A 15885-nucleotide genomic window follows, 5' to 3' on the forward strand; every position below is an offset into this window, starting at 1 on the left:
CGCCAGAAAACCACAATCAAGACATTTATTTCAATGGGAATGGATGTAAAATGATAAGTTGACAAATTATATAGAATTCATAATAGACGATAGTACAAGATTTATCAAATCATAATCGATCTCCTATAAGACAATTTTCTTTTATAGAATTCATGGTTACCTGCGACTGTTTGTTACCAAAATATGTTAGTTGATGGGACAATATTAGTTGTTTAGTAAATATTACTTTCAACGAACTGTTTTACCAACTATAACAACTTTGACAAACCTTTGTATACATACCGTAGGTAACGTTACATTTTTGTACTCAGTAGACATTTTGAAGAAATCAACCTATTGTAAGTCAAATGGGTACAACACAAAAACATTGATAGAAATGTACAGATGAAACACAATTAATATGATCATCAGATGGTGAAAAGAAATTTTTCTAACTATGAATCTTATAATATTGTTACATTCTAGATCATAAGCAGGACATTGTCGACGAAGTCATTCATAACTAGTTGGACTACAACTGTAGGTCATAAACTGTAATTCACAAAATGGTGAATAATTCACACATGCAACCATAAACGCATGTTACAATTAAACGCACTATGTTAATCTTTCTTTAAATGGTTATACAGTTTTAAGATGATTTTTTAAACATGTAGTTCAAAACAAATACATAGCAAGTTCTATAATCACGCAACACTTAACCAATGACCAACAAGTTGCAATGTTTTGACAAAGTTTATACCGACCTCTACTGCTGAGATGCCAGTGTTAGAGTTTAAAAAAAAATCAAATGTCTTCATGGACTTGATACATCGTAATGAACCTCTCACAATATTCAGTAGAATGTGATCGTCTAAAACTCAGAAATATCTTGATGGCTATCTGATGTGTTTCTAAACATGATGAGTTAACTAGTTGAATAGTCGCTCGGACGTTTTGGAGTTACAAACCCTACCATTCTGTATCTACAATAAAACGTCTTATTACGACAGTGATGTTATATCATTAGCGATAATTTATGAGCAAAGAAAATTGCTTAGTCGTATATGGAAAGCCTTGGCGTTTCAGTTACCATATGATATTCATACCAGATCATACGTAGAGCAGTTGGCATAGTTTACGCTTTGTCATGGGCCAGTGCTTACATTTATACGCAATGTGCATAGTGGCATGCAACTGGACATCGTAAATTAAAAGTACAGCACTGACAATGGTAACGATGTTGTTCTGCTGTTGGCCAGAATGTATCTTAGGCAACGTCCAATTAACCGGACACAGAGAGTTAAAAGTAGAACAATGACAGTCAATGGCCACTCTGGCAACGATGTTGTTTTGCCGTAGGCCAGAATATACCATAGACAATGTGCATAGTGACATTTAACTTGTCACAGTGGGTTTAAAGTACAGCACTGAGAATGGCCACATTGGCAACGATATCGATATTGTTCTACCGTACGCCAGAATGTATCCTAGGCAACGTGCACAGTAACACAACCCAGAAATAGAGGCCACATCGGCAATCTTCAGAGACCAGTGAAGATGACTAACACATGGAGGAATCCGTTTTTTTTTCAACGAACGCCCAACTCTTCAACCAAATGTTGTTCCCGATGCAACGTTCATTTTTGGCAAAGGTAATGACATTCTTCTGGGACCTCCGGAACGTCCATGACCCCCAGGATTCTCAACCCAGCCTCCTGGAGCATGGTACAAACCGACTGTTTCCCCCATATGGTCCCCAAACCCCTCCCCTTAAAGTGCATAGACACCGGGACGCAGTGGAGAAGGCTAGTAGAATACATCACAGGACCGAAGGGGTTACCAATGTTATCTGATATCTTGGAATTCCCCTTGATTTCGACCAATGAGAAGAGCCCGCCGGGCTTGAGAATCCTGCGGACCTCACAGAGAGCAGCTTCCGGGAATGCCACGTCATGGATGGCGTCGAAGGCGGTGACGTAGTCAAACTTGTTGGACCAATCAGCGGGCAGCTTGGCGGCGTCGTGGGCCGCGAAGGAGGTGTTGGTGAGGTCCTCGGCTGCTGCCTCCTTGGTGGCGGCGGCCATGGCCTTGGCGTCAAGGTCGATGCCGTAGAAAGTGCTGTTGGGGAACCTTGACGCCAGGATCAAAGAAGGTGCCGCCCGGCCACACCCAAGGTCAATGACATGGATGCCGGATTCTGTTTAAACAATGACAAACGATGTTTGAGTATTGATTGGTAGGAAAAAAACCAGCATCAACATATGTCCTCACTTACACCTTTTTGCAAGCCTTACTGTCAAAACACATGGCTGTTCAGTACATGAAAACTATTGTATATAAATGATCTAAGATAGCGTCTATGATGGTCTACTTCAGGAGTTTCATACGACCCCTTTGAAACATGAAAATGTGGTATTTCGTAAGACAGAACTTTGCCCTGTAACTTACCCAGCCTTTCCTTGAGCCCAGAGATGGTGGGGATGAAGTGGTCCACTAGGGTGTCCTCATGGTGTGACCTGCGCACTAGGTACATCACATCCTGCAGCGTGGAGTAGGCCGAGTACGGGACTCCTGCAATATTCAAAATAATCATCATCATTATCATCATCATCATCATTATCATCATCATTGTCATGACCATCGTTATCATCATCGTCATCATCATATATGCATCATCATCATTGTCATGACCATCACTATCAACACCATCGACATCATCACCACCACCACCACCCCTATCCTCACCATCGTTATCATAATCAGCATTAGCAGCATTATCATCATTATCACAATCATCATCGTCGGTAACATCATCGTAGCACCGCATCCATTTAACGAAAATAACATTTCATAAAGAAGGACAAAGCTTAAGGGTACAGTGTTGATAAAAATGGACAATATAGGTTACCTGTTCAAAACCTTATTGAAAGACAGCATTTTATGCTATGAGTTATTATGAGTTATTTATTTATTTATCTTATTTATTGGTTTGGCTATTTCATAATTAGTTCTTGAAGTATATACGTATGGTTTGTGTGGAAAGTCGTAAGTGATTCCGATTCTAGAATCGTTTACACAGAATTCGAAGGGATCGTTTTTTCGGTAAGTCATCCGAAGGCCAAAAATCTGTAGAAGTTGAAAAGCTGTAAACTACTACCATTTGGCCGCAGGGGTTTCTGCGCTATTTTTAGGACCGTAAATATTTTGATCCGGCCTTTCATAGACTACCGAAAACGTTTCAACAGGCAAGTAGTTTCGGGGACACAGCCTGTCCTTGATGGGGTCATATCAAAATGGGTTTTCCAGACACTTTCCATGTCAAGGCCAACCGAAAGACTAAAACATGTGTCCCAGAAATGTGCTTAAAGTTTACTGGTAATCGTGGGACTTTCTACATGCCATTGGAAATCACAGATGTGTCTTCCGTCGATGCGATGTTATGATGCTGATAATCGGACTCACGCTTTTTCGTCATATTTCTCGTGTTTTGGTTCTGACACATTAGAGACCGTGTGGGCACATTTGTTTGTTTCTTTGTTTGTGCCTTTATTTAAACTCGAACTTGGTCTATTCACCAGGGCCACTTTTCATAGAGGACAACTTTGAGAGGAGTATTGATTGGAAACATTTGGAAACATAACAAATGCTTGGTCTTCAAAGATTACTCAAAACAATATCGAAGTGACTCCGGTAGTTGTTTGTTTGAACGTTTACTCATTCAAGAGAAGCTCAAATTGGCCTGCAGGCCGCTTTTCATTGAAGTCATGAGGGAAGAGGTAAGGGTCAGACAAAATACAACAGAGATACGGATTACATCATTCAAGTCCTAATGCATTTGATACTTAATGAGGAAAAGTTGAAATTCTCTTTCAATGTGCTATTTTTGCAATGATGACCTATACATGTATACGAGTACACCATATGGACAATGTGACGGGCTGGTATTTTTGGGTCAACATGCGGGCAGTGCTTTTCATAATGGGGCTTCATGACATATAATACATGTATGAATTGTGAACTGAGACATAGAAAGAATACATTTCTTTCTATGTCATAGTTCATGTATGTATGTTGATAGAGTTATTAGGACTCAAATGACTGTGTATCTCGGTTATATTGTATCTGACCCTTACCCCTTCCCTCATGACCTCAATGAAAAGCAGCATGCGTGACGATTTGAGCATATCATGAATAAACAAAGGTTCAAACAAACAAAACAAAACAAATTTATCCACATACCTGTGGGACCGTCCTTTGCGAAGCACTTGACCACCTCGCCCGTGGCCTGCGCGAAGCAGTCCGCCAGCTGGCAGAACGGGGTCACTGACCGCCTGGAGAATGAATGAATACATGAACTTTACTATTTTTGACAAATATTGAAACATCACACCCGACATAAAGAGTTTGCTCTGGGGAGCTTTTGAGACAAACTCTCTGTCTCTTCTTCAACCCGGTATTACAGTATCCACCGATTATGGACATAATGGCATTATGTCAAAAGAATTCTTGTTTGTTACGATCATCTATTAACTATTATTGATATTTTTTTAGATATTTTGAATCAGCTCTGCTGACCAAGAATTTGAAATATTTGACTCCTTGACACACCTGCTGAATCTCGACCTCTACGAAAAGCGGCCTTATGGCGGATAGAGTTAAACATCGAGTTTGAATAAAGGCACAAACAAACAAACCTGAAGTGAGACAGCAGGACGGGGATGCGGTGTCTCGGCAGGAAGAACGTCTCCTTCTCCATGTCCACCACGTCAATCACTCCCGACGTTGCCATGGCGCCCACCCACTCGCGGACGTACCTGGAAACGGTGCGCACAACACAGGGTAATGCTATTGATACAATTGGAAACGGGGCCCCGCCGGGTAGTTAACGGTGCGTACAACACAGGGTCATGCTACGGTTACAATTGGAATAAGGGCCGGCCGGGTAGTTACCGGGCTGTTTAAAGTTTTACTCCTTCGCGCGTGACCCCTACGTACTCTTCAGTACAAACCTGGTGTGTTATGCCATGAGGCGGTTTACCGGGTATGCAATACAAACAAAAAATGGTTCACGTAACATAACACACATACGTACAACATGTACCTGTAGCCCCCGATTTAACAGTCTATTTTATCATTTCATCACTAGAGCTTATCTTAAGTAATAATGCTCAGCATAAGGAGACGAAAATAGGTGATATACTGACTTACAAAACCGTAGCTTTTTCCTGTGTTTGTAATTCTTTGGTTAATATATTTGGAAATGATTATTTATATCTGCGTACATTTGTGACAGAAACAGTCTCGCTATGACCAAAAATCATAAATAGAAACATTGTTTGCATCATCTGCTATTTTCACAGCTTAGTCTGACACATATCCGTTTGTTTGACATTAAACACTTGATGATATCGCTAAGTAATCATCCTGTTGTAACTCTTGTTTGAGAGTTAATATTTACTTTTTGATAGCTGGATCACCCAATCGGTGTTATGACCGTTTTTTTGTCATGCCTGAACGTACGTCGGTCGGGCCGGTATCTCGGGCGATTCGGAATACACCGTGTTGTATTCTATATTCATGTCATATCTAAATCTTAACCGGGATAACGTTCGATACGGGTATTTCGGACCGGTCTATATTTTACCGTATTGCACGGGTTTCCATCGAATGATTCGAACGCGCTTCCAGTGCGCTAGTTGCGCCGCTGTCGAAAATTCGAATCCCGGATTCGGACGTTAGAATCATTGTTGTTACAGATTTTTGTTCGAGGACACAAAATTATCCGGGACCCCAAATAAACAATCACTACTCACCGGACCCGCATCCCGGCGGCATCGGCGATCTCCTGGCACGTGGCCGGCTCTTCCAGCCGCCCCATGGCCTCGAACAGCCCGGCCCGGGACCCCACGGACATCGCCATGCACACAAACCCCGCCTTCACGATGTCGAACATCTTCATGGCGAACTCCATGGTGGACTCCTCCCGAGCCTGGAGCACGTATTCAGAACGAGTACGATATATATTTGTTCATCACAATGTGAAAGGGAGGGCGAAACAGGTACATGCGCACCTTTACAAGTTGCCCTCCCACACACTAAAACGTTGAAACGTCTTGAAAAGTCTGAGTTTACAAATGTTTTATCCAGACGTGAGTAGTAAAGATTCAATTTCATTCCTCTTTTCCTGACCTGGATGTCCAACATTCACAAACGTAAAAAAACATCAACATTATACGAGATTTTACTAACACGACCTTTAACGCTTACGTTCTGCCGACGTGCTCTCACCTGTTGGTCACCGCTCGGCGTCGTCATGACGTCGTTCTGATGATGGTCAGCAGTGCTCATGGTGATGGGTCGGGTTTCTGTCTGGGCAAATCTAAGAGAAAAAAGATAGAAATAAAACGATTTGCTCAGCTCGTCTCTGTCGACTAGTCTCCACCAGGCCTTCCTACGGGGGTACGGATTGTAGAAATCGGCAGAAAAGGAAATGATTGGCCAGGAGAGTCAGTCTCCGGGAAGGTTAACATTTCCCCCTCGAAGCCTTCAAATGAAAACCTATGTATGGTGACCAACCTCCCCTGGCAGATATTCCCTCTATAGCCGGCGTAGTTATACTGGTATAGACTCTGTCAACCAAATGAACCCTCTCTCAACACGATTAAACAAACGAGTGATCAGTCAGATGATCTTCAGCACTGAAGACGACTGACCACCGATCAAGTCAACGTTTATATGTGATTCTTTTTAGTATAAGTGGAACGTAATTGACAAGAATATTGTAATTAAAAGCAACAAACAGGCGGCTAATGAATCTCTGACCAGTATCCATAGTAACACGCAGACGACTATCCTGATTTCTTGATGACGTGATGTTATTAGCAAGTTTCGCATTGGTCTACCTTACCTAGTAACGGTACCTTGGAAAGGCCAGGGATCATCAATTGTAGTTAGTTAGCTCAACGGCAACAAGAATTGGACAATTAACACATTCATACACCTTTATGACATGTAACATCTACTATCATAATTCCACCAGGGTACATAATTCCGCCACCCTGAAAGGATATGTCCAAACAGATCTCCAAACCAACGTCCCCAGTATAATGCACTCCTGTATATCTAAACTGTGCATACATGGGGGTGCTGCACTAGAGATGTCTTAAACCTAGTGTTTTTCAAAGTGGCAGATTTATGTAACCCGGCGGATTAATGTGAACGGAGGTCATAACAAAGGTCTTAGAAACCTACCTTCGACTTACGTATGGCACGGGCGCTTACTGGTTTAACGGTACTGTTACTGGATGAAAATGTTTCTTATTTAAAAGGCCAAAATTGAGCTCAGGCGTGTCGACCTTATCTAGAATGGTTTTGATTTTCTTACACGTTTTAATCATTTGTTTATCTTTGCCGCACGGGGAGGTTTCTTGTTAAGCGGACAAGTCCTGTCAACGGTGACACATTCCTCGACAGGGAGATACGCCTTAAGCTACGTTGGGGCTACGTTCCAAAAATAGCTTCCATTTCAAAAACCAGTTAACTTTTAAGCTGATACATGTTGAATAGATTACTCGCCAACACCAGCAACGCCAACAAAAACAACAACATAATTGAAACGAGTACATAGAATCCCATGTCTTTTCAGCAAAAAGGTTTGTAAGATATGCTCATATAATTGGTCAGTGCCATGAACTATCTTTTTTATTCAAAAGTTGCTGTCTAGTCCTATCCACACCTGCTGAAATAACTGCTATAACGGAAGGGAACCCCCAAGCAGCAGAGCAAGAGACAAACAAATTAAACAACTACATCGAATCTAACAAGAGCGGAGCTTGATTAATCCTCTTCGAAAATTAGAAAAAATAATAACCCGTTCGAGTGATCACTTCATAGGACTGAATTTCAGCTGAGGGGCAGTCCTCACTTCCATTGTCTCAAACAGCCCCTAACAATGTATCATACTTTAGCTTTTGATCCACTGACTTAATAAAAAGAGTATCGAGGATGAGCAGTTGGGCCAAGACAGGATCCGTAAGATGTCAAAACCCTTTACAGATATCTGTGCATGGTTTCATCAATGGTTAACAAAGCTCTTCGTACATGACCCTTATGTAATCCCCTGTCCACGTTTCAGTGACCGTCGGTCGCCTTCCTCGGGGCAATGCCGACTAGTTACAGATAAAAACAAGAAAAGAGTGCCACGAGGGAAAATTAGAAATGACATCACAAAGAATCTATTTACCTGACTCTCCGACCCAAAGGCTGGTCTTCCACAATCTATAGTGGCAAGCCCTGCTTTCTATTAACTAGAAACGTACCACGAGTCCACGACTTGTCAGCAGAAGCTTTTGCTGTCTTCCAGCTCGTTCACACACCCTTAGGGTCCGTTCACACTTTGCGTTTACATGCGTTTATCCGCATCGTTGGTGTGTTATTGGCATGTAAGGGCCAGTTCACACGTGTGCGTATGTCAAGTACGTATGAGTAGGGTCTTGACATTTTCTGTTTTAGGTAAAGTTTGCGGAGGAAATTCTTTTTTCAGTTCGACAACCAGACAGCACAACGGTGGGTCGAAGTAAAAAACAACTTCTTTCCCGCAAACTTTACCTAAACCAATTGTCAGGGGTTGTTTAAGACAATGAATGTGAGGACTTCCCCTCAGCTGAAACTCAGTCCTATTCGGATAAACGCATGATCTGAAAGTGTCCTTGGAGTATAAACTCGCTGTGTGTACGAAATACACGTCACCGAGACCTGGGGTGACCCCTTTAACTTCCACAGGGACCTGATTGATCCTTCAGATGCGGCAGAGACGAAGTTAATCGAAATTTTGCGCAGGATCAAGACAACAAGTCCGTAATGTACTTTCCAGTCAACATTGGACTTGTATAAGGCCTCGTACAGTACATGTAACATAGCACCTCTCTGCTGAACATAATGTCATAATCATAAAGACGTAAAAACTTTTTAAACAATCGTAAAATCCTATAATAAAGCCCCTTGCTATTGATGGTCTTTGCTCACTGCGTAAAGTACATGTAAGACAACATCATAAATGAACATGAAAAATATTTTCAAAAAATCTTACGAACCGTCATCATAATAAATGTGCAGATTATTAATTATTTCAAATTCATCACATATCTAGTTTATAGTTTGAATTTTATATCTATCATCAAAATAATAATTCAGCACATCACAAGCAGTTCCATCACAACATACCGTGCAGCGCCCCTCTCGTGTGCAGAGTTCGGTCGCAGCGCTACCACCGCTAGCGATGTTATAGTCTTGTTTAAGGCTTGAACACGTGTGTGGGGCGACACGTTATATAGGCAGGCAACCACCGGTTCCTGACGTCATGTCACTATTTCCTTCCGATGCCCTGATTATGAGGTGGTTAATGACGGGGGCGTGGCGTTATGCAATTGGAAGTTGTTGACAACACACATGGCGTGATGTTTTCAACGACGCTCTTAAGTTAAGAGAAATGTTTTGTCTAAAGTATGTTTATACAAGAGGGGCAATACAAATTTGAAGAGCGAATAAAGTTGTAAAAATATCGCAGAGGGAAGGAACACAGATCGACAGGACTTAAAAGCGAATGGAAGTAAATAAATTACATTACCTATTTGAGTGATTCACTTAAACAAGGCGGCAAGAAAGAGAGTATGAGATGATGATTAAAAACGGTGTCTAAAAACCCTATTTTCCATAATGTTCACATCTGTTGACGTGTCCTAGGGAAGGTAACATGCATTGCAGGAATCCGTTATATGCGAATTACTTTCAAACTTTTAGAGTATCGCGGATTATGTAAAAAAAGAAAATTGATTTTAGGTGTACAATTATTTTTCATCAATTACACTTTCCGGTACAACTGCATTTTACTGTGCTTTTTTCCTCCACACCCCTTCCCACTGGTTTGTCCCTTATACGTATGTCCTTTTCGTCTCTCATTAACGAATTGTCCCTGAAATCTTAATGATTAACTCCCCGTCTGGTGTGGTTATAGAGGCCACAGGTCAAGGGTGCATTTCATGTATAACTACCGCTTGTCCTGATTTGAATAAAATGTCGTCCTCGCTAAAAATATGTAGACTTTTATCGATTTAAGGACGACAAAGCAAAAAATTTGTTAGCTCAGTTTGTTAGCTGACTCCAGTCTCTCTAGTTGCGTCAAGAACTCGACTTCGGACGACCGCAATGCAAACGTTCGGAAGCAGACGTTTCGTGGGCCTTGTTTTATTTGTTTGGCTTGCATAATTTATAACCACCAGGAATTCCAACCCAGAACCTTTAGATACTTAAGTCAAAGCCCTAGCTATAAGAAGTATGAACTACAAGAACGTCCAAGAACAATTCATACATTTTGTCGTCTTTTCATTCATGTTCGTTAGTTAGGCTTACTCTTGAAGCGTCCTCTACCGACATTTCCACGAAATTCACCTGCATTCATCCTATGGCCTCATTATGCAATATGTGACGACTGCGAGACTCTGTATCTAAACCTTCCGCTTAATGTCACGGCCCGGCTTGAAACTTACTTTTGAATTGTTGACAAGGATAGCGAGAGGGAAGGTGAAGCAACCAACGCAACGAAGTCTTGACTCCAGGTCGGCCTGATACATGAAAACGCCTTAAGTACCCGGAAAATACCCCATTCTTTGTAAGTCAGAAGTGCCTGGAACAATCAGCTTCACGAAGTGCGAGCTTCGACATTGAAAGCGCGGCCAAATTCGATCACCTCACGATTTCTTTTTTGTCGCACGATTTTTATCAGAACCAACCCTCAACGTTCGTCTACAGGATTCTTTCCGCCATAAGCTGTATGTAATTTGCTAAGATGCATCCACGTCGATTTTCCCAGGGATGTCCCAGAATTCAAACCCTGTCTCTCACCACATCTGGGTCAAATTCCGTGGAGCCAGCGGCCCGAGTTCGCGCCGGGCACATGACTGGATACGAGTCACATCGTCCTATCGGATGGGGACGTAAAGCCGGCGGTCACGTGTATGAGGGGGCTTTTAATAGGGCGTCAAACCTCTGCACGTAAAAGAAACGGTGTGCTTATATAAGTACGGGAACTAGCTTACCCGACTACTATGCATGCTATTCAAAAAGGTTTGCCGGAAAAAAGTCAAGCCGTAGCCTACTTGTCTGCGCTAAGAATTGGGTCACGCCTTTGTTACATTTAACCTGCAGTTCTACGTACTGTACACATCGTCTGACATTTCTGTCGCGGACGTCAAGCTTCTCGGTGAGCTAAAGGGTATTGCCATTAACCTCAATTTTCAAAAATGCGGTAAAACTGCCAAATAATTAGCCTCTACCAGGCTCCGCGGATCGCTAGAAAAATGGTAGAAATTAGCAAAATAGAGTCAATAGTATGTTAAGGAAGTCAGCTACGGAGAGAGGGACAATAGGTGACCTACGGGGCATACTATTTCTACTATTTCTACTATTTCTACTGTTTCTACTATTTTCCAGCGATCCGCGATCAGCCTGGTACCAAAAACTTACAATGGGGACCTTCCAAGCAAAGCTGATATTAAAAGTATAAAAGAGAGCTACCACTAAACTTTACAGACCTCGCCTACAAAAACCTCAAACAGCTAAAAATCAATTTCATCGTACTAACTTTCTAGCCTCCACCAGGCCTTCCTGCGGGGATACGGATCGTAGAATTCGGCTAAAAAGGAATAATTGGCCAGTAGACTCAGTCCACGGAAAGGTATATACTTCCCCCGCATGCAAATGAAACCCTCTGGCAAATATTCTCCCTATAGCTGGCGTAGTTAGTCTGGTAGAGGCTACTTACTTTTACCAGCTTCTCTGCAAGTGCTGTCCGCTTGCAATCCTCCCGATCGACAAGTGGCGCGTTACATCGACTGGCACGATAGATTGAAGCCAGACAAACATGCTAATTTTCTATGTACGTCACTCGTGACCTCACAGAGAAGCCGACATCTTTGTGTGGGAATTGCCTCCAGGTAAAAACAGACAACTAAGAGTGACTCCTTGGTTTAGTTTTTCTTTAGACATTGTTTTTGAGGATGTTAACTACAAAAGTGTTGCCACGACAACAACTGGCCGAGATCGTCACTATAACTAGACACGATGAGATTTTGCTGTGGCCAATTATGCAAATCGTCTGAACAAATTGAAAGGACTTTTGGCCTACATGGGTTTGTTAGTTTGTTTGAACCTTAAGCCCTATCCCACCGGATCCGCGACACGTTGGCGACCTCGCTGCATCCTTAATTGGATTTGTATAATAAATAATGGGGATATCATGCAAAACATATGAATAAAAAGGCAACAAAGCACACAAAGCGTAAAAAGATTGGTTTTTTTTATCGATGAAATTCGTTGAGCGCGCTGTTATATCAGTCGATCACAGCGAGGTCGCCAACGTGCCGCGGGTCCAGAGAGATTTGTTTACTTTAATTCATATCGTCTTGAAATGAGATGCAGGATGAAAGGGGTTGACCATATTAGCTCCAACGCACAGACCTTACCCCATCAAAATAACAAAGTGCATACCCTAACTCTCTCTCTCTCTCTCTCTCTCTCTCTCTCTCTCTCTCTCTCTCTCTCTCTCTCTCTCTCTCTCTCTCTCTCTCTCTCTCTCTCTCTCTCTCTCTCTCTCTCTCTCTCTCTCTCCCTCTCTCTCTCTCTCTCACTCACACACACACACACACACACACACACACACACACACACACACACACACACACACACACACACACACACACACACACACACACACACATATTCTATGCATGTGTAATAATATATGTATAGATTTATCAGCACGTACCTTCCGTTTTGCGTCCCGCTTCCTCTGAGATAGCACGATAGATGTTTGATTTCTCCCTGTGTCCCTATAACAAGGTTGATTAGCCGCGACCATAAAACCTCCTGTTCGCCCGGATTTAGAGAAATGTAAACACCACTTGACACATGGGTGTTTTCACCTCCAAATTCATGCGTCATGCATGATTGTAGCTGTCAAATATGATACCAGGGACAAGTGATTAAAGATATTAGCATTAACAAAATAAAGAAATAAGAAATGAGAAGAAGATTTTGAATCTTGTTTCTTTGTTTGAATCTTTGTTCATTGAAGAGAATCTCAAATTGGTCTGTAGGCAGATTTTTATTGAGGTTATGATGAAATTAGGTCAGGCAAAATGCTTACCACGGCGCAGGTTATCATATGCGCAGTTTTTTGTCCGCTCTCCCCACCAACCTCTGCTCCTGGTCTGAGACTCAAAAGCTATCAACAGCTGATCGTTGCCTTATGAAACTTCACTTACCGTGAGATTGGTGGGGATTAGACTCTACCAGTCTCCCCCGGTCGCTGGGAAAATAGTAGAAATTGGCCAAATAGAGTCAAATGTTTGAAGGGAGTCGGCTACGGAGATAGGGTCAAATTGCGAATTTGACCCTATCTCCGTAGCTGACTCCCTTCAAACATTTGACTCTATCTGGCCAATTTCTACTATTTTCCCAGCGACCGGGGGAGACTGGTAGAGTCTAGGTGGGGATAGGCAACAGAAAACGGGGCATATGATAGAGTCACAATCTTCCCCACCAACCACTGCTTGGAGAGTACTCACGATTAGTTCAATAGGTTAGGCTACCCAGTTTGGGATGTATAGACCGCAGAGGGTGCCACCTTGCAAGCTGAAGTACCATGGTCTAACTGGGCTTTGTGACCTAACCCGGTCACGAGTCTCTACGCATAGCCCTTTGACGTCCCCAACCGAAGTCAAGTACCCATTTTTAAACCTAGATGGAGTGAGAAAAGTCGTGTTAAGTGCTTTCCCCAAGGGCACAACATCGGTGGCATGTCAGGGGATTGGAACCCAGGACCTCTGGTTTCTGGTCAAGACACTCCAACCGTTCCGGCGACACGGCGCTATTACTAAGTGGGTCAATGACTTGTTTTCCCCACAGACCGGTGTTACAGCGGACTACAGTGTGCACAGGGCAGAACTAAGCTGCTAAAGTGGTAAGCCTCCTCCACAGGCTTTCAGGGCGGGGTCGGCGTTTATTTTTTGGAGGAGCGTTGATACGTGATTTTTAACATATCGGGCCTAGGTTCGTCTTTCGTTGGAGAAACAGTAACAAACTCCCTTCTGTGGCAAACTCCCTTCCGTGACATAACCCCCCTTTGTGAAGGGGTAATCTTAACAGCGCAAACAAAAAGGTACTTCGTAAATCTCCGTTTCTTAGAATGTATCACCATTGTACAGCATTTTACCCCCCCCCCCCCCCAAATCGTCAACTTGCGTCTTGTTTTAGGCCGTGCTAGTTAGAAGAAATGACGGTTTACCAACAATGTAGAAGATCGCCCATACTGGCGTGCACACATAACTACTGAGGATCTGTCAACAAACAAAACAAAAGAAAACAGACAGCTGTGAATTTCAGAACGTTTATTTTGTTGAGCTTGATGTGACATAATTTCTAAGCCCACGATTTAAACCTATGGCTTCTCAGGGGCGCTGGGTACGAGCGTGGCTTCGGCAAAAGAACCTGGCCCCGATATAATGAAAATCGCGAATCAGCGCTCCCTCAGAAAATAGACGCCGGCGCCCGCCAGAACGCCTGCAAAGGAGGCTACAAAGTCCGTAGAGTACGACAGGGCCCTGCGGAACGCTGACCCGACTACAAGTTTTTTCAAACTCTGTAACTGTTACTGCATCGATTATTACAGTATTGCCTCTCGTATACAACATTCATAACCTTAACTGAACGCTATATGGCTATATTTGCACCGGTGCCCGCATTGACATTTTTGTGCCTTAGGTAAAGTTTGCGGCCGAAGAAGTAATTTTTCGGTTCGATAACCAGGATGCACATTGGTGGGTCAAAGTAGAAAACAACTTCTTCCCCGCAAACGTTGCCTAAACCCCCAAAAATGTTGATACGCAACTCATGCGGACTTGGATATACTCACAAGTACTTGAAGCTTAACCTATCTTAGGACCTACCTGAGAGATAATTTAGCTGACGTAAATAGGATTGCGGTTTTCATTGTTATATATAGACAGGGACTTGTGGTAGCCCTGGGGGTTTCTGAAACACTTTAGCTTGTCTTCAAATTAGGCAAGCTAATACTCGATTCACGACTCAAACCTCAGATAATCGTGGCTTTATACAGTAACAGGGATCTGTGATCAACGTTTGCCAACACATCGACTGCAAAACCAATAAGTAGCAACAATAAAGACGGACATTGTTGAACACGCATCTTACTAGTCCCCACTGACGTCATACGTGCTGACCTCGCCTTATCCTATAAATTACCTATAAATGAGTTGTAGCCGAGGAATTATCTTAATGATAACCACTCTTACAAAATATCCACCCGACGGTGATAAGGGATATCTGTTATGTGTTACTTATAATCCAACTTAATGCGCCTTTGTCGTCTTAGTTTTTATGTGTTGATCTCTTTTAACGACCGGTAAGATGCAATGGTAGGCTTCGTGTTGGCGTAACGGCTAGAGTGTTTGGCTCTGGGTTCTGGGTTCCAATCCCCACCGATGTTGTGCCCTTGGGAAAGGCACTTTACTCGAGTTCCATCACTCCACCCAGGAGTAGAAAATGGGTACCTGACTTCGGTTGGGCAGTTGACGGAGAGAGATGGGCTCCACATTCTAATAGCGTGCCCTAAACACAGTGGATAACAACTCACTGCCCCTTCGGCCCAATAAATGCTTTAAGATGCAATGTAAGTACACGGTGCACGTGTACAATTAGCTTTAAGCGTAAAATTGTCTGCTAGCTTAAATCACACACATAACTTTGTTTGAACCATGATGCGTATAGATAGCACGGCGCGCTTTCCAAAGGGTGTAATTTGTTGCATAATTTGTGTCCAAAAGCCTT

General features: G+C 42.7%; 1 protein-coding gene across 2 annotated transcripts; it reads right to left on the reverse strand.

The window, feature by feature from the left end:
* Window positions 1–11: 11 nt before the first annotated feature.
* Window positions 12–11908, reverse strand: LOC136445582 (S-adenosylmethionine-dependent methyltransferase Rv2258c-like). Of its 2 annotated transcripts, none has more exons than XM_066443670.1 (7): window positions 11801–11908; window positions 6271–6361; window positions 5796–5971; window positions 4677–4796; window positions 4222–4313; window positions 2431–2553; window positions 12–2179 (listed from the first exon to the last, which is right to left on the reverse strand). In XM_066443670.1, the coding sequence occupies exons 2-7, from the start codon at window positions 6328–6330 to the stop codon at window positions 1620–1622; spliced, it is 1131 nt and encodes a 376-aa protein (XP_066299767.1). In that variant the 5' UTR covers window positions 6331–6361; window positions 11801–11908; the 3' UTR covers window positions 12–1619. The 2 variants fall into 2 exon arrangements, with proteins under 2 accessions (XP_066299767.1, XP_066299766.1); XM_066443669.1 differs by having other exon boundaries at window positions 6250–6361.
* Window positions 11909–15885: the final 3977 nt, after the last annotated feature.

The sequence above is a fragment of the Branchiostoma lanceolatum genome, chromosome 12 (assembly GCF_035083965.1).
Source record: "Branchiostoma lanceolatum isolate klBraLanc5 chromosome 12, klBraLanc5.hap2, whole genome shotgun sequence".
NCBI classification, from domain to species: Eukaryota; Metazoa; Chordata; class Leptocardii; order Amphioxiformes; family Branchiostomatidae; genus Branchiostoma; species Branchiostoma lanceolatum.